Source organism: Hirundo rustica, chromosome 1, assembly GCF_015227805.2.
Source record: "Hirundo rustica isolate bHirRus1 chromosome 1, bHirRus1.pri.v3, whole genome shotgun sequence".
Lineage (NCBI taxonomy): Eukaryota > Metazoa > Chordata > Aves > Passeriformes > Hirundinidae > Hirundo > Hirundo rustica.
The window spans coordinates 50,799,215-50,826,274 of record NC_053450.1 but is presented as its reverse complement, the minus strand read 5'-3'; the positions used below and the strand labels follow the sequence as shown (position 1 = coordinate 50,826,274).

At 41.3% G+C, this 27,060-nt stretch overlaps 1 protein-coding gene across 1 annotated transcript; it reads right to left on the bottom strand.

Moving 5' to 3' along the window:
* Positions 1–573: 573 nt before the first annotated feature.
* Positions 574–26,786, bottom strand: LOC120763501 (uncharacterized). Its single transcript, XM_040087284.1, has 8 exons — positions 26,733–26,786; positions 25,822–25,939; positions 24,430–24,510; positions 21,662–22,815; positions 16,386–16,522; positions 13,200–13,357; positions 8,524–8,636; positions 574–3,890 (listed from the first exon to the last, which is right to left on the bottom strand). Exons 1-8 carry the CDS (start codon positions 26,784–26,786, stop codon positions 3,258–3,260), a joined length of 2,448 nt encoding a protein of 815 aa, XP_039943218.1. The 3' UTR covers positions 574–3,257.
* Positions 26,787–27,060: the final 274 nt, after the last annotated feature.

Genomic DNA, 27,060 nt, shown 5'->3' with positions numbered 1-27,060 from the left:
TAAAAATAAATAAAAAAAAAAATGCTTTAAGAAGGTTAGCTTACTCCTCCCCCTCCCCCCCAAACTTCCTGCTCGTAGTTGAAAGATCAGGCAGGATGATTGTAGGGCTCCTGCCTGAAACTTTCACCTTTCTGCTGGCTCTGCTATGCCAACTGAAGAGACTGGCATCTTCCTGACATGAAATGTAGGTAAACAACGAGTTATCTCTGCTTTCTTCTGCATGTATATAAAGTGCAAGACTATGGAAAAGGAAAGCCAGCTGAACAAGCCAACATAATTTGCATTTGTTTTAACACAGAGACATAGGGTTCTTTTTTAGTTGCATCTGGCTGCAAGATATGTAACATCCAGGAAATGTTTAGTGCCTAACAGTGACCATGGTATTCATGATGATGTATTTACAGAACATTATTTCAATTGTCTTTGGCATCCTGTGTATTAGAATAGCTAATTTAACAAACAAAACCAGGTGAGACACAGATGCTGTAGTCAAAGCCTCCTCTCAACTTGGGAAGTTCTTATCATTGCAGTGCAATTCATCACTGAACACTTACACAAAAAGTCACAGTGGGCACTGTTTATTACAAGTTCTCTCCAAATCCAATGTTACACATTATTTCAATAACTTGTTACATTCAACTAAATTCAATTACAAGATAGTAGTAGATTGCATTTCTACATAAACTGCTAGTGCTTATAAAGAAAATTACTCAAAGGGAAAAAAACCAGGCAAGTTAGAGACCATAAAGGGTTAAAAAAAAAAAAAAAAAAAAAAAGTCAGGAAAAGAACAGCAAATGCAGGGATCATAACGAGTGAATCAAACTACCTTCTGGATCCAAATTCACAGTGTAATTTCCCTACAGTAGTAATAAAGAAGGATAATTAATCTTCTTCAGCAGTTTAAAGATTTTCTTTTCACAAACTCTCTCCCTCTTATTTCACATGATAAGAGTCTGATAATCAAAAAAATTTCAATTAATTTGAATTTTTAAAAAAGCAGGGAACCAAATCTCTGTTAGAGCAGAGCACCAACAAAATTTAAGACATATATTCTTCTTTTATATTCTCCACTACAAAGCTGAAAATACATGTCTATTATTTGAACAGCATTACAGAAGCTAATTTTTGCTTGGTTGTCATTACAGACTAAACAGATAAATTTGGTAGATATTTGGTTTCAAACACTCTTCTGAATTGTCAAGATTAATCACAAAGATACAACTTTATATATATATATATATTAACTTCATGTCCCAAAACAAGTTATTTTGCTCCCCAGATAGGTGAAATTAATTACCCTACTATCATTATAATAACCCTAAACCAGAGTTAAACTTAATTGGAACTATACACACTAAACCCCCAAGTGTTTACGAGTGCAGATTCACCGCACATTTGCTACACTCCAGTGCCATCTGTCTATAAAAAGATAATTAACATTTTCAATAATAAGAAATACAACATGTTATAAAGTGTATTTGGTCCTAGGCCATTGAATCTACTTCAGTTCTTACAGTGAATGATGCTGCTAATCCTTTTCTGAATTAGAAAAAACCCAAAACCTAAGAAACACTGTGTCCTCAGTGTATATTTGAAGCAAGTTTTCATGAAAAAAAAAAATTCCAGAATGCCTTGATATAGAGATGCTCCCTGAGGTGTCACTCTTAAGTACTCCCCCAAAATAAACTTAAAGTCTTCCGTTAAGAATTTAGCTGCCCTTTTAAGACCCCAGAGAAGCTGGAAATAGCTACTCTGGAATTTGCATTTAGAAGACCATTTGGGGACAGCCTTTTCAGAGTCCACAACCTTCAGTGGAGGGACATAAAAATAAATGCTCTGCCAAGCACTGCAACACAAGGGATCTGACACAGACCCCAGTGTGAGTACAAAGCAGGTTCATTAAATTCAGAGCCTTTCCTTTCCTCCTGCACAGTGGCTGGCTGGGGAGGGTTGTTTCTCCCTACTCCCTGTGAAAATTGCACAAGTACAGCTCTTCGTTCTTTAAAATGTTTGGTAACAAGCTTTAAACCAGCCTAATGTCAATTTAACAGGGCGCATCCTGGCCGTTCTGCCTAAACGTGTATTCCCACACACCTTGTAGGGAACCAAAACACCGTATGCTCGATGCCGCTACACTTTTTGTGTGCGTGGAGGAGCTAATTCTTGATCGCACGCTCTTGTTTGAAATGCGCACTATTTTTTCCCCCAAGGAGAAAGAAAAAAAAAAAAAAAAAAAGGAGCCTTTAAGATTCCAAGTACCCCACTTCAATGGGCAATTAGAGTAGGTAAAGGAAGACGTTTTCCAGGTGCCCGACCGACTCCCTCCGCGCGGCTCCAGGGATGCTCGGGGCCGGGCGGCGGCCGCTCCCTTCGCGGCGCATCTGGCTCTCCAGCGGTGCCATCTGCTGGCGCCGCTGCCGCGAGGCTCCGCCGGGAACGCCGCCCCCGAGCCGGAGGGGCAGCGGGCACCGCTCTGCTCGGACCTCGGCCAGCGAAGGGCAAAGCCAGGAAGCGTCAGCCCCGGCCAAAACTTCGGTCTAGAAAAGCGCTCTTGTCCCTCCTATCCTCCCCTCAAGGCATTTTATAAAGACAATTTGTTAGATAAAAGGAGAGGAAGAGGAAAACAAAGGAATGCATTTACGCTGTACCTCATTTTCTTTCAAAAACGGTATTTCCTTAAGTCAGGCAAAATAATTTTCTCGTTAAATAGCTACTAGGTCAAAGGAAAGCATGTACTTCACAATAGTGCATTAACATCTAGCATCATCCACCTGTTAGAGGTGCAATGAATGTCCGTGTTGCAGTCATGGCTTGGAGTCACAAATGAGAGCAGCTGTAGGCATTAAGCAAGGAGAGGTGTCTTTAGGCAGTAATCAGAGAGGAGAAGGCAGGCAAAGGAGAAAAGCTGAGGGTGCAGACCCAGGGCAGGGGGTGAAGCAGGGCAGAAAGAAACTCAGCCAAGCTTCTTGTGTGCATTTGGGCCTCAGAGGCGTCTGGAAACAGCATTTGTATCAATGGATGACTGCTGAAGGGTCTGATTCTGTAAACCACAGCTCGCTTGTCTTTGTGGTACACATGCTTACACACACACTCTGATGGTACAGGTTTTGAGCCAGGCATTTCACCATTACAATATTCAGTGATGTTGCCCTCAGATTTTGCTCTATATTTTTTTTAAATCAGACTCTGAAAGAGATTGTTTGCTGCCAAAAAAGAATTCACCATACCCACCCCACTGACCTCAGCCCAGTGCAGTTCAGCCCCACTGTACTTGTCTGCCTTCTCCACCCTCACCAAGTTCACCAAGGGCTGCAATAACTTTATCCCAAACTTGTCTGACCAGGTGCATATTCTGTTCCTTCAGTTTTTTTTGCAAACTACCATCTGTTATCTTTGCTTTTTCTTGTTCCATTTCCAAGCTTTTCAACACATCTGAACTTGCTGGCAGCAGACCAAGTACTGACTCTGAGCAGATATCTCCAGCTGTAGGAAAAGTCCCATCTGTAGCTTCAGGCTGTCCCTTTGCCTCATTGATTTCTTTTTCTTTAATTGCAATTGAGGCCTCAGCAACATTTTCAGATGGTTCATCATCAGCTACTACTGTTGAGGCAAGCTTACAGCTTGCAGCAGTTGCTCCTATTTCAGCCTTCACTACATTGTTTTGGAGGTCTTCACCGCTTGTTTTCCCCACATCTTCTGTCTGCATTTCTTGCTCTTTACTCTCTTCCTTACCACTGGAGCCCACCTTGATTGAACACTCACAGTAATAGTAACCAGATTCCTGCTTCTTCTTACGCATGGCACAGAGATCAATTCGACTGAAGACCTCTGTGCCAAAGTGGCTGTCTTCATATTCCTTATACAGATCTGTACAAATTTTCCTGAAGCCCTATTTGTTGAAAGAGCATTATGACATTGTATGTATAACATACGTGCGCAAATACACATGCACTTTGGGAAGGTGTGTCAAGTATTATCTTAACAAAACCCAGCAAACACCACCCCCACCACACCTCACCCCTGATTAGGATAACAGCATCAACCTCATGTGGTAGTATTTAAGTTGATACAGAGAAAAGCCAACTATTACAAATTAAAGTTACAGGAAGCTTGGCTTTTGCCGAATCCTCCGTCTACCCCACCTGCCTCAAGAATAAACACATGCCAAAGATACAAAATCAGATCAATTCGACCTACTGTTATTTAAATGTAAACACCTAATTATAGGTATTTCCAGCAAGCTCACAGTCACCATAAATAATTATTCTGAATTGCCTTTAGGAGGAATTGCTTGATTTCACCTAGAGTTTACTCAGTTTCATCTTACAGCTGACTTGAGAGACTGAAAATTAACCCTTCTCCTTGGTGCTCACACTCCACAACAGTAATTAAATTGTGTGCTAAAGACAGGTTAGAAATAGAGTTCATGCACCTTCATCCCTGTGAGCAAAGTAGTTTTCAAAAGAAATTTAACTCAGTGACTTATTCCAGGAGGCCAGAAAAGAAAAAAGAAAACCTCAGCAGCTCTTAGATAGCTAACCAAGCACTGTCAATATCTCAATGGCCAAATGCTCCAACAGTCACAAGACACAAATGAAAAGGTACACTCCTAGAGATGTGTTTTCAAATGTTGACACGTTCTTTTCAGACTAAACTTTTCAGAAAAGAAACTTCTATTGCCATAACCAAAACATATGCTCAGAAATCATTGCACTATATGACTGTCAAGACCAAAAAATCAGCAGTTCCTCAGAGTGATTTGCTTTCCTCTTCTTCCCCTCAACAAGCTTGGGCACAGCAGCTCTAGCTGCCCTGTACAGGTGTCACCAGGGATAGGTGAGCTACCCAACAATTCCATGGTTCCCAGGCCTTTAATTCAGACAGCAACAGGATGCCAAATTTATACAAGGGGCTCCCACAAAGCATTTAGCCTATAGCAATCCACATATGCTAGGGGCACATATGGAGATGTAATGAAGGACAGATGAATCATTAAGCAACAGTGAATAGTCTCCACCTTCTCCTAACCTAATGAGTATGTGAGTTAACAAGGCTCCAAGGAGCTCCTTGTAGCATATTTTCTCAAAGAACTCTCAATGGGTGGGTTCAGACCTGCTTCCAGACACCAGAGGAAGAAAAAAAAAAAAGTATTCCTATAAGATTTTTTTCCTGAAATGATTGACTCATTAGCATATGGATATATAGGATTCACAGCATGGAGACTGTGGGAGGACAGCCAGAATCATCTGGATAGAAGCAGGTATAAATAGCTTCACACCCAAATACATCAAACCATTAGCCACTGCTGGCCTGAGGTGACAAACACTTGAAAGTTTAAATAAACCAACAGCACTCTTTTTCTGTGCCCCATAAATATCCATGTGCCAGTCCAAGGCAGGCTGTCCAGGAGCTACATGTCACCTAAATGCCATGAGGTTCAAGTTCTGCTGAAATGCAGAGACACATTGCACAGGGGCTGTTTTCTGGGTAATTTGGGAGGATAATGGGAACTTGAGTAAGGTCACATCATTGAAGATAACTTATCAAGCAGCCAAAATAGGGCAGGATTAGGACTGCCCTTCCATTAAAAAGCACCAAATATTTTAATACAAGTGTGAGACTTGTTAATACTTGTTAAATAACATGTTTGGCCTCTCACAACCCAGGGCAGACCACAGCTATTTCCAGACCTGCACCAAGTGAATCTTAAAGCAGCATAAAAGGGAATGAACAAACATTTTCCACTTTAGCACAGAGGCACTTGATCCACAGCTTTGCTGTGGCAGAAGTGAGATCGGGCAGCGCCCAGCACTAAAGGGTAACAGCCCACACTGCAAGTTCTTTGTCTGTGTGCTGGAGAAGGCTCTTACTACAAGCAATGAAGTGGATGCTCTTAAGAGGTGAACAGTTCCCTTTTGGCTCATTGGAAAGGTAGAGGTCAAAACACCCGAAGAACCCATATTTTTTTATTTATGCCAGGGTCATACTGCCCATTTTGAACCTGATCTTCAAACAGTACATGCTGCTCCTTTGGTAGCTTTTCAGAATGAAAAGCACACAATCCAAGATCTCACAGCCTCTTGGGATATTTAGACACACAACCAAAGCTAAAGATGCACAAGTTCTCAAGGTGAAAGTTTATAATAGTATTACTTTTAAAGAGAAACAGCTCCTCTTTCTCCACAGATGAGAGCAAGGTCTGCAGCTACACCACCAGGATCATCACATACCTCTCATTAACAAAGTATTCTTGAGATATAAAATACAAACTGCCTCAGCAATCACCTTTTAAGCTTCATCTAAGAACCACTTCAGCCGTGTGAAATATTTAAACAGCATCCTTTCTACAAGGAAACAGTTATTTATGGTATAAAGAAAGTAATTACAGCCAGTAGATGGCATCATAATAACTTAAGTGATATTTTGTCCTATTCATGCTTTGGCATCTTCTAGTGTTAAGGAAGGCTGATTTCTCTCCTGGCACTATTTAGGAATGGGATACTATAGAATAATTAGTTTCCTTTTTTATTTGTATTGTATCTTGAAAGAAATGCAGTAAGTTGGCAGTGTCAACTTTGTCTCAAAACACAAATTAATCTTCCAGTTCAGTCTTTATGTTTTACGTCTAGGTTTGAGCCTTACTAAAATCAGGGAGAATTTTACATGGACTTACAGAGTTCACATGACCCTAATAATCAACATTTGGCCCTACTCCAGTTTCACAGTCCTGGTCTGTAAAATAATATTTTAGGAGCAAAGGTTTTATTATGGAAACAAATTTGCACAAAAACAAGCGATGCTTGGTAAACAAGGGAAGAGAAATTAATATTTTCTAGCTGAAGTCCAGGAAGGCTTTTGACACTGTTTCCTGTGAGATCTCTGTAGAGAAGGCTGAGGAATTATTGGTTGGCTGAACAGTGAGGTGGATTGAAAACTGGCTGAGCAGCTGGTTCCATATGGCAGTGGTTGTTGGCACAAAGTCGAGTTGGAGGCTGGCAACTAAAGATGTACCCAAGGGGTCAATTCTGGGTCCATTACAGTTTAGCATCTTCATTAATGATCTAGATGTTGGGGCAGAGTGCACCCTCAGTAACTTCACTAATAACAAACTGGGAGAAGTGCCTGATTCACTAGAGGGCACTGCCAGCCAGAGGTATGTAAATAGGCTGGAGGAGTGGACTGATGGAACCTCATGAGGCTGAACAAGAAGCACAACCATCAGCCATGGGAGAGGAACAAACCCAGGCACGAGTACAGGCTGCCAGCTAACTGTGAAGGAATTTTGCAGATAAAGGACCTAGAAGTCCTGGTGTATACCAGGCTGACCCCGAGCCAGTAATGTGTCCTTGCAACAAGGAAGGCCAGTGGTATCCTGGGCTGCATTAGGAGACGTGTTGCCAGCAGATTGATGGGGATAGTTCCCCTCTGCTCAGCACTGTGGTGAGGCCATGTCAGGAATACTGCATCTACTTCTGGGCATACCACTTGATATTCTAACATTTAAAGACCTATACACTTGCATATTTACATATATACATGCAAAGAGATGGCATACATAAATCATGGTATGTGAGATTAAGCTATATTTAGTGCTAGAGATCAAAAGGAGAGAGAGCGCATGCAGGAAATTACAATTCTATTTTTTAATTTTAAATTTCATAATAAGAGGAAGTGTGAAAATATTCCAGAGAAGAGTCACCAGTAATTCCTACCTGCCTACAGTATAGCTTCTTTTGCATTAGACATTGCAGATGCCTCTGCTCATGGAAATCCCTATAGGCAGTATAAAAGAGAGAGCCTCCAGCACAGAACTATCAGTCCTAGCCAACTTTGATTTTATCATGTATACAAAAGGCTAATATCAAGTCAATATGAAGTACTTGAGCAAGGTCATTTCTTTAGCTATTATAGCTTTTTCTGCTTTCCTTTCTGCAGGCTCCTCTAATGTTTCAGGTTTGCAATATATTGACCTCATAAATACAAGTATTATTCCTGGAAACAAGCAGGACAATATTCCACAGGGAAATGAGCAATCTAATCAGAGCTGTTTTTTACTTTAATTGTTTGTGATAAATCCCATACAACGCTGCAGTAAAGGTTAGGAAAGCACATCACACATTTCTAGTATAAATCAAGTCACCAGCCTGACTTCCAACATGACATTAATCTTGTTCTGAGGTAAATATTACTCAGAAGACAAATATTGCTGAGACACCATCCTGCCCTATGGAAACAGCTTGACATTGGTTTTGTGCAGATTTGACCAGCGACAATGGAAGGGAAGCAGTCTGTACTCTACAAGAGAGCCATACACAGTATTAGCAGCAGACCTCATTTCTTTCAGGCAGATATGAACAAACCCAACTGTGTTGATCAGCCTGTACACATGCTTTGTTAAGTAAGAGAAGTTATATTGTTCTGTGGTTGCAATGATTACTGCTTAGATCCCAAGGATCTCACTGAAAGAAAAGGAATCACTAGAACTGATGTCAGGAAAAATATTCTTAAACCCAGTTACTTACTCTTCTTCTCAACCTTGATGCTTTAGAGAGCTTCAGGAAAGTCAGATGTGGTTTGAAGTCCTTACTTCCTGAAATGTCAAGATTCATTTCAACAAAGCATTCTTCCACAACTTCTGGAAAAAAACAATATCAGAAAGAAATAAGTAACAGTTTGGGGGTAGGGGGAAAATATTGACAGGGAGATTAGATGAAAAGCAAGATGGTTGAAACACACCCCAGGTAGTTGCTACACTACCACAGGCAACAGAAAAATTTGAGAAAAGTACTCAAAACCAGAGTTCTGCATGACATACAGATGAAAGTGGTAAACCTGAGACTGGATCCAAACTTCCACATGTGCAACACAATTCCCCTGTCAAATGGTGAGCTTGAGAAAGCATCTGTCCATGCCAGCCCTGCCAGGAACCAGATGCAGCCAGTGGCCACAGCTAGGGTCTGTGACAGAGCAGATTCTCCCCAGTTATTACAAACGGCAATGCAAGAAGGAAATTGGAAAAAAAAAAAAAAAAAAAAAAAAAAAAAAAAAAAAAGTGGCTAGTTTCCCAAAACTACTACAACTCCACCACACTTAAAGAAATTCAGGAGGGAACATCGCACAAAAAATACTCCTTCCCCCAGATACAAATGTGATACTAAGTGTTTATGATTGGTATTGGCTTAAAAACTTCAGTCACGTATTTCTAAAGCCATAAGGTTTCATCCTTTATAGAAAAAAGTGCCTGTGTAACTCCAGGATTTATATTCTTCAAGGCCTCTCAGCTAAGGATTTTAAGGACAAGTCAAACCAAGATGAACTCTTCTTGGTTTTCATGAACTTTGGGGATGCAGTTTTAAATATAAGAAAATAAAGTCTGCAGGAGGCAGATCCCTACAAGTCTGGCAAAAACAGAAGATAATGTCTTGTTCAACAGTTGTGCTCAGATAGTAAGAAGTAATTCCCAAATTAAACTTAAAGCCTTGGCTAAGGCAGGAGTACTCCCCAGCAATTTTCCTTACTGACAGATCTTTATACCTTGATTGTATAAAGCAGATAAAATAGTGGGGAGAGGAAATATCAACATTTAAAAATGGAAATCTGCAACATTTGTGGCTCTTCCTGTCAGATCTCCCCCACCTTGACACCTTTGTTACTGCTTAATTGCTTAGGCACTGAAAGAAGAAGGTTCAATGTTGAAATTGTATAAAAAAATAGTATATTACATACCTGAGAAGTGCCTAGTTTGAAATCTTTCTGCTTCCACTTTATTTTTCCACCTATCAGGAAGTTTAACCACATGTGTGTTCACTAGTTTGTCATATGCATTTGTATCAATGCCAGGTCTCTGGCTTGGAGTTTAGCTAATTTATAGTTAAAATGTTTCTTCTCAGAGTATTTATGAAGGAACAGCAGCTGGGGCTGCCTGATCACTTTGCCAAGACAACTGCTTTTTATATTTTCCATCTGGAAAACACAAAGAATATGATCCAGTTGTCCAAATAAGCATCTAATGCCCTTTTAGATACCCTGCAGATGTCCACCTGGCCTCCAGCTGCTGCTGCAGAAGGTACAGCCTGGCTGTAGGTCCAGTGTGAGTGCTGCAAATGCTTTAGCATATCTGAAAATGGTTCTAGGTGGCTGTCATTAGTTACCAAACAACTCCTGAAGTGCCCCGGTACTCTGTTCAAATAGAACATAAAATACACAGAAATTCTTCATGTTAAAGTCTTTTTGTTCCCACAACAATTGATCAAAGCACAGCAAGCCCCAGAGAATATACACAGCAGAAGAGCGTCTAAGCTCCTTCTAGAAAATAAACACACTTCCCCATGCATCCTTCAGCATATAACCTCTCCTAGCTGCACAAAAGAAACCAGATATATATTAACTAAGAAAAAAAATCTGAGAATAGCATCTCCTCTTGGTTACAGCCCAGCACCAAGCCTACAGAACAGCAGGAATGGGTTCTTACTAGAAGGTGAAGATCTTACTGCCATGAGCAGATTTTCATCAGAAAAAGCAGATGATGGAAGAAAGGTCAAGGCCAGCAATCATCTTCAAGAAGTCAGTTTAGGAACAAGGCTCCTGAATAGTATGTCCTGCCCATGCCAGGTTGGCACTCAATTTTCCAGACACTCTTCTCTAGCTCATTTGAAAAATATCCTACAAAAGTTCCAAGTCACTTTAAGCAGTATCTTTTCTCCAAAGTGGATGTGGTCACTAGCAGCAAGATAAAGCCAGTAGTGCTCAGTATTTACCAATTAATCACAGTTAATTGATCTAGAGGTAAGTTAACTCCCCACTTTGAAACTAAAGTCCGTGATATAGGACCAAAAGCAGGTGGAGGGCCAGTCACCTGGCTAATATCAGGAACACTTCATAGGCTAAAAGACTTCATTAGAACAAACAGAACCCAAACTTGCTGACAAACCATCAAAAAAGGCATGATTAGGCAGAGACAGCTGACAGGACTGTCTTGACCTTTGCCAGCCAAAGCATTGGCCCATCATGCTGCTCAAAAAGACAGCATTTAAAATTCACACCTAAGTCATGACAACCAAAAATATTGACTAAAAGGTAAGGAAAAAAATCCCTATTCCTCATATAACAATTAATTCAACTGCTTTGCTGGGAGAGGGGGAGACAAAATCCATCTCGTTGGAGATGTCACTGAAAGGATAGACTTTGATGCATATTTGCATAATTCCCAGACTCATTATGTTCTAGAAATGGTCAGAAGTTATGCAGAATAGAACACTGGAAGCTGCAACTCTCTGAATAGCAAAGTCATTGGTAATGGCGTTAACAGCTTGAAAACTGGCGGCTTGTCTTCCAGTCAAGGAATTATTTCAGGCAATCAGTGAACAATCATATTGCATTAAAAACACTAGTACTGGTAGAATATTCCCAGGGCTTGTAATCAATTTTTTTCTCTTCTGTCTAATTAAAGGCTTCAGATCAGAGGCCAGATATTAGGTTTCGTAAACCCTGAAGATGCAGGTTATCCAGGCAGAGAAGATGAAGGATCTGCCACCCATTATCGCAATGGCCTTTACAGCTAAATGCAGGTCCAAGATGATATTTAAAGAGCATCACAGCACACGTTCTGCAGAACCATAATTAAACACTTCTGATGGTGATAAAATAGCATGATAAAGATCAACCTTGTATGGTATGACTCATTGGGAATAAAATTCTCAGTTAAGCAAGACAATGAGTCAAGGGAAAACCAGTCACTTTCAGATGGAGTAAGGCACTAATCTCTGCATTTTTCAGGAGGGAGGAGAGAGCCAAGGCTGTGCTGTCAAGACAGTCAAATCAGGCATCAAAAGAGTTAACCAGTCCCTTATTTCAATGACTGAATTGCACATATGTTGCAGACAAGCATGTACCAAATATGATCTTGTAGGAAATGGCATCATCTGCCTTCTACTTTGTTATCTTCCAGTCAAGATTCTTTTCAGTTAAAACTTCGAGAAGAAGCAGTTTTTGCATGGGCAAGTTTGTTGAGGTTGTAATCTTAATAAGTAGGGAAAACATCAGAGTACTTTCAATAAAAGCACAGCTGTTTTGAGCCAAAAATTGCTTTGAGATAGATGGAACAATAAGAGAAGCAGAGGCCAGAGTCAAGCAAGAGGTAATGGATAGTGAAGTGGCTAATTTTTATATAGCTGAGGCAAAGATATTCATAAAATGCATTCCCTGTCTAGTTATAACACCAACTACTTAAGAGGTAAAATAAACAGGAGAATAAGAGCAGAACTACTCTATCAAAGCTGAGAACTGGAGTAGGTCAGAAATAGCATCAAGAAAAAGAAAAACAGACTGCTCTAAGAACCACGTTCTTTGAAGTTTACACAGTCTTTGTATTGCACGCCTTTTTGAGAAGCATTAGTTGAACTATGTTTCCTTTTTGCTTAGTATGAAAATAGCAAAGAAAATTAATGGATATTGATTATTTCTGTTCTGTTGGAACAGAAGCCCAGGACACAGATTAGGTTCTGCACTGCAGGCTAAAGCAGATCCTAAAATCAGAACTGGGGGGGGAAGGAAGACAAAAGCATCAAGCCCTTCTGAAACTGTGCTCAGATGCAGGTAAGCAGATCAAAAGTATGGATCATCTCATAAACCCATCAGTGCTTTGGGAAATTAGAACAGAGGACAGGCTATTCTTACACTTCTGTTTCATCTTCTACAGTGGAAGCAAAAGACTAATTTGCTGGTGCTACATGCACATATGTGGACAAAATACTGATTTTTGTCACCTCCCATCCCAGAGGTACTTATGATTTCATGCATACTCCAGTTTAAGGAAGTTCTTGTGTGCTCAGCTGGGGCCAACACTTAATAGGCTCTCAGATTATTAGAATGAACAGAGCCTCAGTTAGAGGTGTCACTTTGAACCCTGTGCACCCCTTGGGCCTGTGTGATTCCAGCTGCAGGGCAGGTTAAATTCACCTTGCTCTGTAATCTTCACCTGAATGTCTGTACATCTCACCTGTCCCATATTAGTACAGACAACCTATTTTAGGCCAAGTGCTCTGCCCTGGCTTCATATTTAACAATTAAGAAAGAGAGGAGGTGAGAGGACAGGCAGCACATCAGTCTTGCACAACAGCTTGGGCCCGTGCTTACAGGAGCTGACAGACTCTACAAACTAGTTTATTACAAGTGCTAGAGAATGAGGTTTTGTACTTACCTGCAATTCTGTTAAGCATTTTTTGGTCTTCCTCTAACATTTTCACATATAGCACTTGGTTATTAAACTCTCCAATCCCATGGAATGTCAAATTAAGGTCTTTACCCTGCAAGATGCCTTCCACTTTAGTCTTGCTTTGCTTCAGTGCCAGAACAGCCCTTAAAAATAATCGATATATAAATGCTGAAAGTTATTAGGTTTTTTACATATGGAAATATTGGTTTCTTTTTTTAATGCCAGCCAATATACCTGCTTTTGACCACTCTGCAGCACTATGCAAGGTGTCACAGGCACACTGTATTTTCATTGCTAATTCTTTTGTAATGGTTAGAAGATTTCAAATACACTACACCTTCAATGTCAGCCTTAGCTTATATATTAGAAGTGAGTTTTGTTAGCGAAATAAACATTCAAAATATTAACATTCCAGAAAAGCTATGACTATATGCTACTGAAGAGTCCAAAGGGAGAAAACAGAACTTATATTTGTGTCATGTAGTTTAAAACTTTATCACAGTCATTTTCAACTGGTTGACCAGTTTTGTTCTTCAACTAAAACAAATTTATTCTCCCACCTGAAGCACAACTAGCATTTTTCTCCATTGTATCCTCCTATTCTAGGCTAGGTAACAAAATAACAAATTGATGGTTATGTTCTCGGCTCTACGTCCGGTATTAATAAAGTTTCGTTTAAAGTCTTGCTGTGCACAGAATTTTCAAAAATGTGAGTTATCCAAAGGCATTAACACTTCAAATTAAAACATCTTTCTTAAAGACACTGAAAAATACAATAATTAAATTTCTAAGTGTAGACAGCAAGAATTCCAGCACCTTAAAACCTGCTGAAGTTTTTCAGGTGCTCTTCTTTGCCTGGTGTCTCAGGAAGGGGTATCATGTCAGTCTTAAACTGAGTTTGACCAGAAGCCTTCCACTAAGTCTTCATATTTCTAACGAACTACAGCATGACTAAGGACTGCAGGACACCATCCCATAGGTTACTGAGCCTCCTGCAGCCACATTTGCTTTATCATTGCACCAAGAATAAGCTTTGACTGCATTCATTCCATTCTTTAGAAGCCTTAGACCTGTGTAACACCCAAATAGAAACCAGGCAGTAAAACCCACATAGCACAAACTAATGCCCTTTGGAAAGCATGTTTAATGCATACATTGGCCACTTCAGCCAACATCATGAACAATCCTCACTACTACATTGGAGTTATTTCAGCTCTGATGGCATAAGAGCAGCTTCTTTCCAAGACTCATGGGGACTCAGCTGATAAAAATATATCAAAGACAGGACTGAATTTGGAAAGAGAGTGAATTCTTCACAGAGGATTTTGTTTTTTCCACCTTAACAAGCATGGGTAATCTAGCCCTTCATTTAAGTTCATAATGTCTAAGCAAAAATTAAATACTGCTAAGAAAACTTCTCCCATCAAATGGTTTCTGTTGCAAGGGACCTTAAATATCATCTAGTTCCAACCTTCTTGCCTTGGATAGGGACACCTACCAGTAGGCGAGGTTACTCAACACCCCATCCACACACCTTGGATACTTCCAGAGCTGGGCCATCCACAACTTCTCTCTGTAGTAAAGAATTTCTTACCAGTATCTCATCTAAACCTGCCTTTTTTTTTTTTTTTTTTTCACCTTGAAACCATTTCTCCTTGTCCTATGTCAATGTAAAAAGTTCTCCTCAAGCTTCTGCCCCGAGATGTAAAGATACCTGCCTCCCACTGTGAGGGGCTGGGCCAGTTTTATCAGCAGTGCTGCTAGCTTGGGAAGTGAGAAATAGCTAAGCTCAAGGCAGTCTTGCCTAGGGCAGCACAGAGCAGAAGCCACTGAGCTACAGCCTCATTTAGAAGAGCTTTGGAGGTAGGTAAAATATACAGAGTAGAAAGCATTTGGCAAGGTAAATCTGCTTTTCATTAGGTATGTCCATTAATTTTACATTACAGACACACATCCACTCTTAAGTTCATTAACACTACTTAGCTCCATTCACCTCCCTAACCAATTGATTCCCATTTTGATTGCTGCTCTCAACTAGCTTCCTAGCCTCTTGGATGTCAGCCTGCCCAGTCAGCAGCACTGGCACACCATTTTATTACAGAATTACTGTACACTGCCTTCTGCATATCTCCTTAGCCCATATAACACCCCTATTTTTTCCCCCCTCAGAGCCTCCAAAAAAGTCTCTGGAAGGAAAAAAAAGCAGGTAATTTTAAAATAAGGCACACACAAGGCTGTCATATGCATCTTAATCATGCTTAACTGGTGCTGCCTGTATGGGCAGAAGAGGCTTTTTCTAGTCATATTGAGGCTCTTTGACACCTTTCCAGCTAGGCATTCTGCTTTACACCCAAGCAGATCCTGTGTGACACTCATGTGCTGTTGAGGCCTGTTTTTTTATTCCCGTGCTGGTGTGTGCCAGGGCCTCTGGAGAAAGGGCTGTTCTCACCAGGTTCCCACCTCTACCACATGATGCCTTCCCAGGCACATAAGGGCTTTCCTTTCTGTCTCCTTATGTCAAAGAGAACCAGGTTTCCCAGTGTGGTACAGTAAGATAAGGCTTAGAGAAGAAAACTGCGGCAGACTGGCATTGTTTCCTGGACCTTTCTATCAATTCCAGCCTTCCTGACCACAGGGTAGCTTTCCTTAGTCATCTGTCAATAGCTCCATCTTAATTCACAGGGCCCCAGCGACAGCCCACAGCTTGAATTCAACAGCAGAGCAGCTTGGGAAGGAACCTGGCTGATTTTTTTTTCATTTTCTTCTTAATGCAATATATCTTAGCAGCTAACATTTTCCAGCTGATAAAAGTATGGCTGATCTGAAAAACTGCAGTTTCTCAAAAGACAGCAGCTCAGGGAAGCTTACATCTGTTGAGCTAATTTGTGGTAGTAACACAGTAAGAAAGCAGTAATACTATCTACAGCCACACTGCTTTTCCTCTTCACCCCATGGCAGATAAGAAAATTTCAATCTCTGATGTATCACACAGCTAGCTTTTGTAAAGATCTTTCCCCACAGGTACTGAAAGCAAGCCAGAAACTGTTCAAAAAAAAGTTCAGGAGAAATCTTGTGTAGGCTCTAATAAAACATAATGATTCACAATAGCAGCAGTAAGGCTACCCCAGTTACAGAAAAATTAGCTGCTCTTGAATTTGGCAGGATTCTTACTTTTTCACTTCTTCTTCTGTTCCCAGATGAGCTACTATTATAGTAAGGTGCATAGTTTGAACAGGAAGAAGAGCTCTTGACAGGTCAGGTTCTTTAGAGAATATGAGTTCTTGAACATCTTCAATTCTGTCCAAAATCTGCAGTGGAGTAAACAGGAGACAAAAATAATTTTTCATTTTAGAATGCTTACACATTACTGGAAAAATTCAGAATGCCAAATCTTTAGACACCCAAAAATGCAACAATGCAACTCAGTGTTTAAGCCAGGAATCCACAAAGTCACCTTCCTCTCCTCCCCACCCCAGATTTGTCATATAGCAACTTCCAGTTTCGTACCTAATTTCTCTGTTTTCCTTTTTAAATCCTACAGGCTAAATTCATAGCTCCTCTGTGAACCAGAAGCCATAGATCTTAAATAGGTGTGAATCTGACCCTAAGCATATTAGATTAAATCTCACAGCACTGTGTAAATATTAATAGGATCTTCATGCAGTTGTCAGTTGTTAATAGACTGTGGAAATTGAATAACATTTCCATAATTAATCTTATGCCATTTTCTGATTACAAGTTTGATCACAGATTAAACTGATATCTCTTCCCAAAAGGAAAATGTAGTAGCAAACAAAGTAGAATGAGTGGGTAAGCATGCTGTTTTCTCAGCTAGTGTTTCTCACACAACTGCGTGGCCAGTTTCTGGCTCTTGCAGATCTATCTGTGCCTTTAGGCAATTGACTCCAAAGATTTATTTTTTTCCCCCAGTATGTGCTGTTTAGGTTTATAAGCCAGTCGTTGGAACAGGCAGGAGAGAGAAGAACTCATTCCCACAGGTACTAAGTGTCTGGCAGAAGCCCAAGTTACAGAGAAATCATTTATAGATTTTCAGATTATTTCACTGAGCAAACTCTGCGTTACATGCCTAGGTGCTCACACATGTTAGAGCTCCCTTTATTCTTACATAGATCAAAACAGCTGGGTCAATATGCTTTTGTTTTGCAATCTTTCTCCATAAAGCCTAGCAGTCATCGTGCAGCCCAGTAAGCAGTCCCACAGCCTGCACATGAGAGGAGATTAGCACAACAAGTTCCCAATAAACATGAGGATAAAAGCCACACACAATTAAAATAACCATTTGAAGGTACAAGCTCCCTGAATTCACCAACCCTTATGGTACATTTGTCACTGTGAAAAACACATCACTGACTCTTACATTAAGTTAATTCCTACTGAAACTGAAGCACAATTTATTGCAGCCTGCTATTTACAGCATATGTTTAGATAGTGAAAACATTGAGCAGGAATCAAGCCATCAAGCTGTCCGACCACACAAACTACAACATTTGCTTCAAGAGACTAGGCTAAGTATTAACAGTAATTCTACAAGAGAGCCTCCTGTTGTTCTCCCTTACCCAGTCTTTCCAAAAACATCCTTCAAATAAGAAAGAAGAGCCTTCTGTAAATGAGTTTGAGGCTTAGACATCTGGGAAGTTGAGTTTGAGTGAAATTCTCTCACATAGATATTTAACTACCACAGAGCAGTGTTAGTGTCTTTTCTAATCTCTTATCTTCACATATGATTCTTCACAAACTCCTGGTCCTCCTCCTATGGGAACAGTCTACCCTATCACTACACAGTTCTGGGTTTTTCTCTTTTTTTGTGCAGTCTTTAGCACTTTTCTATAAATGCTGCATAGTTTATGGGATAGTTGGGGGATTTTTCAGGAAGCGAGCGACAGGAAGAAAGCACTTAAAATTAAATATTGGAAGCCTGAGACCATAACATTCTTAGATTCAATCCATTACAAACCTGGTTTCCAGCCTCCTGAAGCCCTGCTTGGACACGGAAAAAAAACCCCAAACCTGTGCACCCACCAGGACTGGAACAAGGCTTTTCCTTTGTCCTCTTGAAAGGGAGAAAAATGTCAACAGCCCTAGGCCCTGCCATCTGGAGAGCTCTTAAATAGCTAAGGCAAAAAACCCACCCCTTCCCAAAACACTAACAGCATCTTTAAAACCCCTCTGTAACAGACAGTCTACAGAGTAGCAGACAACCAAATTGTATGGTCAGTGAGGTCAGGAACTTCTGCTTTAGAGGTAAAATAATCTGAAATTGTCAAAACACTATTATATAGGCATGCATATATGTGTGTATGCACATATTTAGCCAGCAGGTCGAGGGAGGTGATTCCACTCCTCCAATCCATTTGGTGAAGCCCCACTTGCAGAGCTGCATGGAGCTCTGGGGCCCCCAGCACAGGAAAGACATGGAGTAGTTGGGATGAGTCCAGAGGAGATATACCAAGATTGCTAGAGGGATGGAGTGCCTCTCCTTTGAGAAAAGGCTGAGACAATTCTGTTTGTTCAGCCTGGAAAAGAAAGGGCTTCAGAGTAACCTAATTGCTGCCTTTTAGGACCTGAAGTGAGACTACAAGAAAAATGGAGAGGGACTTCTTACAAGAGCATGGAGCGAAAAGGTGGATTCAAACCAGAAGGGAGGATGTTTAGATTAGATATTAGAAAAAAATTATTGATTGTGAGGGTGGTGAGGTACTCCAGTACCTCAGGTTGCCCAGAGGTTTTGGATGCCCCATTCCTGGAGGTATTCACAGCCAAGTTAAATGGAGCTCTGAGCAACCTGATCTAGGGAAAGGTGTCTTTGCCTATGGCAGAGGAGTTGAAACTAGATGATAAGATCCCTTCCAACTCAAGCCATTCTATAATTTCTTTACTCACACTCTTTGCGTACACACGCCAACCTTACAGTACTGCACTCTTAGGTGCTCTTTCAAGGCTGTCACAAGACTCACACAAGACTGTCTCATGTCACTGCCATCCTTAAGGGTAGCACTTAAGAGGAGCACAAACTAGGAATGTCTCAGGCAGAGCATCCAACCAGGGATGTCAGAGCTGCCAGATTACCAGAGCTGGTGTGAGTGCAGGGAAACCTACAAGAGAAGAATCGAGAGAGAAGGAAAGGAAAAATAAGGGAAAGATATTCATTGGGCTGCACAGGATGTGGTCCCAGGCTATATATTAAGACACTCAAATCTCATTATAATAGCAGAATAAGTTAAGCATTCACGACCCTTCAAGCTGTCCCATGATCTCATTCCTCAGATGGCAGGAAACTTTCCAGTTTCCAGCTTAGATTTATTCTTTGCCCATTTCATACCCATTTGTTCATCTGCCAACATTGTCTTCAGCTTACACAGTTCTTTTCCCTTCCTGGCATTAATCTTCCTGATGTGCTCTGCACTTTTGTTCACCTCTCAAAAGCCAGTCATACGTAGGAATCACTAAAGTTATATGAGGCCATCTTCCAGATAACCTTCAAAGATCATTCTGCTCAAGACAAAACCAGAGCAAATAATTGCCTACCAAGAGGAAGGCACCTTTGACATCCCCCTCTAACACATGCATAAGTGTTTTTACACTTAACTTAGGTAGAAACAAAAGCTCAGAAGCCTGCCAAAGCAAACTGCTGTACCACAACTGCTTGTCACACTGAGGAAAAAAAAAAAAAAAAAAAAGGAAAAAGTCCATACAGCAGATAGATCAATCCTACTTAACTATGGCCTTTCAGCAGCATAAATAGCCATGCCAGATACTGTCTGAAAGCTTAAGCTAGGGGAAAAAAAAGAATCGAGTTATATATTGCAACAAACAATATCTATTTGGTTCACTGGAAAATGCACCATAAACTGCTAGCAGAAAAGTTGTATTTTCACTCCTCATACGAGTTAAAATCCAGACTTTGCCTTTTACATTTTATTTATAGGAAATGATACCATGATATATAATAGAAATATTAATAATTTACACAACTTATATACTGTTTCTCCATTCTGCCCATGTTAGCTGGACACAGTAATTTCTTATTGAAATCAAGACCTTCCCCTGCCTGTCTGTTAGGTGGAATAGTCTGCTCATTATCTTGGCATCTCAAGGCTGTTCCTTCCCTTCATAATATATTTGAGTGCATAATCATCTGCTACCCCTACATAAAGGGCATGGGGCATGTGTCACCTCACAATGCTGCTGTTCCACAATGCTGGAACAGAATCCCATCCAAGCTCCCTTGGGATAACAGCAGATACTGGGACAAAGTGAGAGGTCTGTCTCCTTTTGCATACCTGCAAAAACATTGCCATCAGCAGGTCACAGTTGTCTGTGAAAGACTACAGGTTAAAAAATGTGTCCATAAAGTCATTGAAAGTGCTTCTTTGGAAATTAGACATTCCATACTCTTCTTTCAGAAAGCTTTGCATGAGCTTCAAAATTCATAGCAGCAGAATGGGAATAAGTAGTTCAAGGTGAGCCAGTATCTTCCCACTTTCTTTACAAAGAGTTGTGCAGAAGTTATGCAAGACTCATTTGAAGCCCTTAACTAGCAAACAAAGTGCGAAACTTGCCTCTCCAGCTATCATATAGTTTCTGGAATTTTTTTCCATGGATCATAAGACAGGGCCTGTAGCAGCCAAGCCCTGCAATACTGTATGAAATATTTCAGAAGCAGCATTTACCACTGTGGTGACTGTGTGGAAAGCTTTAGGCCCCCCCACAAATCCTCTAGAAGAGAATGCCTATTTGCATTTTCATGTTTACTGCACTTTGATTTAATATTTTGGAGGTGAAATTATCTGTTGCTTTTTCCAACACTGCTTAAACATGGGAGTCACAGAATACAGCACACCTTGAAGTATGAGCAGATAGACAGCACACATGGGTTCTTGAAATTAACCATCTATCCAGTATCTCAGGGCAAGTTTATTGGATAAAAGACAGGAGAAGAAATATATCAAGTCTCTATAATCTTCTGCAGAAGAAAAGGAAATTCTTATTCTACATTGTGAACTTCAGCAGAAAAGGAGATGAATATCCTCACACTAAATTCAGCCCTAAGAAAGCATAGGATGGGACAACACAAGATAATGAAAGGTCTTTTTTTGAAAAAAGATTACAGAATAGAAGACACTAGTGATGGGAGACACCTCAGACCCTACAAAAAGGGCTGTGGCAATGTTGGAAGTGATTTTTTTTTTTTTTCCTTTCCTAGCAGTACCTGAAACATGGATGTGTATAAACACAGCTCTAACTACAAAAGCAAGGCACAACACCTAAGGGTTGCTTTGAGGAAGTTAACTCCATCCCAGACCCAACAGACCACTTGGAGTAAGAAGGCAGAATTTGATCACTCTTGGCTTGCTAACAGCGAAGCCTTGCAATCAAGACAAGAAATTAAGCTTAAGTTTTTTCATAGAACAGCTACTTCAAAGTACCTTATCATCTGTTATTGGAATAGCAACAAAATAATTTGGAGCCTCTCTTGGACGTTTCTTAGGCAGTTCTTGTCTTAGGTCTTCCTTCTGGTCTTCTACAATCCCCCTGGGCCCTTCTTGGATATTACCTTGCTCCTGTCTCATTTCTGTACTTCTTTGGTCTTCCTTTTGCAGAGGCAGGTGTGCTTTTTGCTGTTCCTGTAGCTGTTCCTCTGTCACCAACCCATTCAGGTCTGCTTTGCCTCCAGCCTGCATCTTATGCAGCTCCACCACTCCTGCTCTTTCCTCTTGGCTCTTGTCCTGCTGGGCTTTTTCCACTTCTCCTTGACCCTGTTCTTGGCTCAGAATCCCCTGTGGCATAAGCTCCACCACAGCAAGCTCTCTCTCACCCTCCGATCTTATCATCTCTCCCTGATTTTTTGGAGGGGTCCACTCTTGTCCATTGTCTAACACTCCCACACCTTGGTTCTGGAAGCAGGTTTCCTCTCGTGGGTCACAGCCCAACTGCAGCTGCACTGTGACCTTGATGCCAGCAGTGCCTTGTCCCCTCTCCTGGGGCTGCAGCTGTACAGTTACCTGTGGGAGAGATGGCCCTGGGCCCCGCTGCTGTAGCTGCACCTGCACTGTCACTGATGGGGCCTCCCCTCTTGGGCTTGGCCTCTGGGGCTGCACCCGCACTGTCACCTCCGGGGAGTCCCACCCCAGGCTCATGTTCCGGGGCTGCACCTCGACAGTCACTTTTGGGAACTCCCACCCTGGGTCTGCTGGCTGTGGTCCCATGTCTGGGGCCATGCCTCCTTGCTCTGGCTGCCTCTGTGGGTGCACATGGATAGCATTCCCTCCCTGGGGCTCTTGAGCAGAGGGCAGTAGCTGTGCTGCTGAGGGATGGTCTCCTTGCTCCAGCTGTACTGGTGAGCAGAGTTGCTGAGCTCCTTCAGGGTTTTCATCTGCCTGAACCTGCTCCTGGACCACCTCTTGAGGCTGAGCTCCCTCTGGACTTCCATCTACCTGAACAACCTCTTGATGCCGATTCCTGCACAACTCCCGTTTTATCACCTTCATCCTATAACACCAAAGCTTCCTTCTTCCAGGCTGGGGATTCTCCAAGATCCTCTTCCTTTTTCTTTGGGGCTTGAAGTACTTTTTTAATGGTACTGGAAAAAAAGAAAACTTAACAGTTACTAAAAAAAATTATTTCTTGCAATAGTTCAGTCTGGGTTCAGCTCTGCAGTTGGACTCACTATGGAGAAGCTTCAGACTGGTCAAACAGCTCAATCTAAAAACCTCTGGAGAGCCTGACTGAAGATTGAACTACTGCTTCTAATCACTATGCTGTGGTCTTGACTTCTGCTCTCGCCCTGATTCACTCTCCCATGCTTTAAAGCATGAGTGCACCATTTCACAGCATGCAGCACCAGAGCAGAGGCCTTATCAAGGGACTGCAGGTGTGTTGCCTAGAGGTAGTTACAGAGATTGATCATAGCCTGAGCCAGACTCGGAAGCTGAACACATACAGAAACAAGATTGCCCACGAAGCTCTGGTCTCCTGTAACTGCAGAGTGTTACCACCTAATCAGACCTGCACACACCACTTTTTTCTTTCCATTACAGTTTTTTCTATAGCAAACTCCTGCCACATCCTCTTTTGTCTTAATCTCTCCCATTCACCCTATCTCATTCCCTTTTCCTCCTCAGTAAAGCTGCAGAGGGAGATGCTTTTCCTATCCATTTAGGTACAAGCACTGAGAGTGAAGGGATTCCCCGCCGCCACCTCAATTCAAAGGTTAATTCCACAGAAGCCCAAAAAGCCAAGAACATTTCTTAATTGGTCAGTGCAGCTCAATTTCACTCAACAGAAATAGCACTTATTAAAGAAGATGCCTCAGCAAATAAATTCCACAGAAAAAACAGGACTCATCTGTATGAGAAAAGTATTTCACACCCCAGGTTATGACTGGCCCTGACTAAATCCTTCCAAGTCATGACAACATTGAGGGTTTTCCCCCCCGCCAAAGCTATAGGAGGTAGGCAGATATTTTTTTTTAAATTTGCTCTCCAAGACAACCAAAATGTTTGTTCAAATTTTGCAGGAAAATTAGATCCCTTCCCACCCCCACAAAACCCACAACCATGAAAAAAGTCAAAATAGTTTCAAATAGAAAAAGTGCAGAAAAATTGACATACAACCTACATGTTTTAATATTGGTCAATCCAAGACAAAAGTAATATAGTTGACTCCTTATTAAAAAAAAAATAAAAACAACAAACCAACATTATGTTTGTAGTGGGCTGATGATGAAAAGCTTAAACTCATATTGAATTCACATGAAGGCTATTTTATGTTCTTTCCAGAATTCAGATGTTAGCACTTTGTTCCACAGAATGGACTAGTTTTTAAAAGGTTAATTGAATCTTTGCATATATTTCACATGTAATTTCACTAATCAGATAGCTACATTACTTATACTCTACTATGCTTTAAGAATTTTGTTGACTATATGTCAAATCTGAAGACCCAAATATTTTTAAAACTTAAGAGGCCAAGTGCTTATGGAAGTAGATCAATCTTATCTCTCTGGAGGAAAAGCACTGTGGTCATAAACTAGCTATAAAATCAGCTATTACTCATGATATTTGGGCCTGGACTCCAAAAGATTTTGTCCTCTGGAATAGTTTAATCAGGGATATGAAGAATCCCTGACCAGTGTAATGATCCTTAACAAAGGCACGATCTAACATATCTCATCCTGAAACAGGACAAAACTTACTTTCAAACATCTCTTTGACATCAGCTTTGACAAAAACAAGCTCTGCCCCTGCTTTCAAGTCTTCAATGTCCGAGAGAGGAACTAGAAGAAAAGAACAATACTGAAGTCTCCCAAAGAACCCCTTTCAACCATGTAACTGCTGTAAAACACAAGTTCATTATTTAAGTACTTGTAATGGCACAGCAGCTCCTGAGACACCATTACACTCCTCTGTCTTCCTCACAGTCAAGGTACTTGGGAAAGCAAGCCATTTTTCTCTTTCAGAAAAGAGAATGTAAATTAAGCCTCAAGCCAGTGCAAGCCTTGGTAAGTACCTCTAACAAGAGTTCAGTCAGCTTCAGAGAATGCAGCACCTAAATTCTCTGTAAACAAGTATTTAGATGCATGTTGGTGAGTCAGAAAGTTTCATGCACCCAGAGTGACATGATTCATGCCACTGAAACATAAACCCCACTGAAATTGTTGTCTTACTAGCAGTGTGCAGCTGAGGCATAACAAGCTTAAAAAGACCCTCTCTTGCACTCAGCCTAAGCTGCTCTGTGAAAAACCATTAGAACAGGTAACAACTTGTAACAAGCTGCCATGGTGGTGGACATTTGTGGTTGGCTTTGTTAGGCTTCCCCTCCTGAAGTAACATTTAAAACCATATTGTCTCTCTTGGCATTGGTGCCTGCGCAGTAACCTTCAGTAGGGATTTCACAGACTGTCATCAACCTAGCAAAGACAATTGCAACTGCTCAGGTGGAGTATAGAAGAATTGTATAGAAAGAAGCGTCAAGGCCCTTTAGAAGATAATGGACTTTTTTTATGGTTTTCAATGCAAAGCATCAAGGTAGTCTCATCAATATCATAGTTCTTTCCCTATGTTACTTCTCTCAAGCCTGTACTGCTTCATATGTGCACAGCTCCCTCAAAGCTTTCATTAGATAATCCCATCCCCTAAAAAGAGCTAGAGATGCAACTGACACCCAGCCATCCCCACACTATTGCAAGTCCTTGCAGCCTGGCATCAAGTTGAGAATAAAGGCCTCAGGTTTTTATGACTTGACTGAGTACAACCTAAACTCAGAGGTTAATGAAGTGGCAGCATCTTGGTCCTTCAAACACTTTGGCACTTACGTAAAATAAAAAGTTGCTGGAGATCCTGAGTGCCAGAAGTATCCCAGAGAACCCCAGGGTTTTGCCAAGCCCCCCCAACTGTTATTCTGAGCCTTGCCAAGCCATTTAGACCAGGTGACAACACCAAATACTTGACCAGCCAAAGTAAGATCCAGTGCAAGTCAGGCAGCCAAGAGCTGAAGACTACAGTCTATACAAATAGGAAAGGTTCCTGCCCCCGTAGCACAGAAATACGCCCTTAGGAGGTCCTGAAAAAGCAGGAAGACCACCCACCTGCATCCAAAACATTTAAAACACAAAGAAACCTCTTTCTTCCAATAAATAGTTCCTTCCATTTTCCGCCTTTTGACAGACAGAGCTCACGCAGACCCTTGTGTCCCAGCCAGTAGCTCTGAAACAAGAAAAGCACAAGCTCCAAAGGCAAGCTCCCCCCACCTTCAGTCCCATGCCAAAGGCTGGGAACAGATAGTAACTGTGCCTAACCCTTGATCAAAAGGGTCCAGGAACATCCAGAAGGAAATCTGACCTGTCCCATGAAGATATAGGCAGCATTTTCCCAAAGATCTGTCTTTGCTGCTTCAGACCTCAGCCTGATACATCTCACCTCCTCAATTTCAGAAACATCGAATGCCCAATGTGGATGACAATAGAAAATTCAACCCTGCTGCTCTAAATGTTAATTCTAGTGCAGAGCAGTTACCCTCTGCCCAGCTGGCTGCATTGACAGTATTAAGCTCTCTCACCAAAGAGAAACCCTGGAAGGCAGACAACATTCACTTCTACCCAGAAATAGAGTTTTGCTCCATAGAAGTGCTGCAGGAAACTGCTGACTGGGTAACACTGCCTCAGTGTCTCCAAAGGATGATGTTGAAGTCTGCTTACAGCCACTCTGATGCATGCAATCATATTTCTCTGCACAGAAAATAAACCATGAGGAGAGTTACAGAGTTCTACTTCATCAGATAGGTCAGAAATGCCTCAGCTGTGACAGTGATGTGCCAGTTTGCTGGCGCTGGTCTGGGAAGCCTGAAAAGTCTCTTTATGGGCCTTTCTGCAAAAGTCTCTCCCTCGTTACTCAGTTGCAGGAGAGCAGGATGCAGATGCAGTTCAGCATCTGAAGGGCAGACTTGAAACTCAGGTCCAGAGAGAATGCTTAAAACTCTGGAGATAAAGGGAAGATTTACCAGGTCCTGCTCAAGCATAGATACACACCTACTATAATAATTCACTTCCGGCATTTTGCCTAAGATCTGAACAGCTTCCTGGGCCTTTGGTACTTCCTCTGTTCCTCCTCCCAATAAAGCTAATAATTTGCTGAAGTAATCTGATGTACGTGAAGCAAAAGGCATTTGAAGCAAACAACCTTTCCTGCAGCACCCAGGTCTTTTCTCTAAGCAATACTGCCCTCTGGCAACCCATACCTAAAACATCCACCTCATCATGCCATGCTAGAAGGCTGTAATTATACAATTTACTTTCCTCAGTCTCATGATATATTTGTATGGTCACTAG

Bases quoted from the DNA above. Each gene is read 5' to 3' on its own strand.
- LOC120763501 (XM_040087284.1), bottom strand. From the start codon at position 26,786: ATGCCGGAAGTGAATTATTATAGTAGGTGTGTATCTATGCTTGAGCAG. The intron at 24,511-25,821 runs GTGGGTGGTCTT...CTTTTCTTCTAG, and splicing joins TTTAAATGTTTTGGATGCAG to TTCCTCTCTCGGACATTGAA. The intron at 22,816-24,429 runs GTAAGTTTTGTC...CTTTTTTTCCAG, and splicing joins TGTCAAAGAGATGTTTGAAA to TACCATTAAAAAAGTACTTC.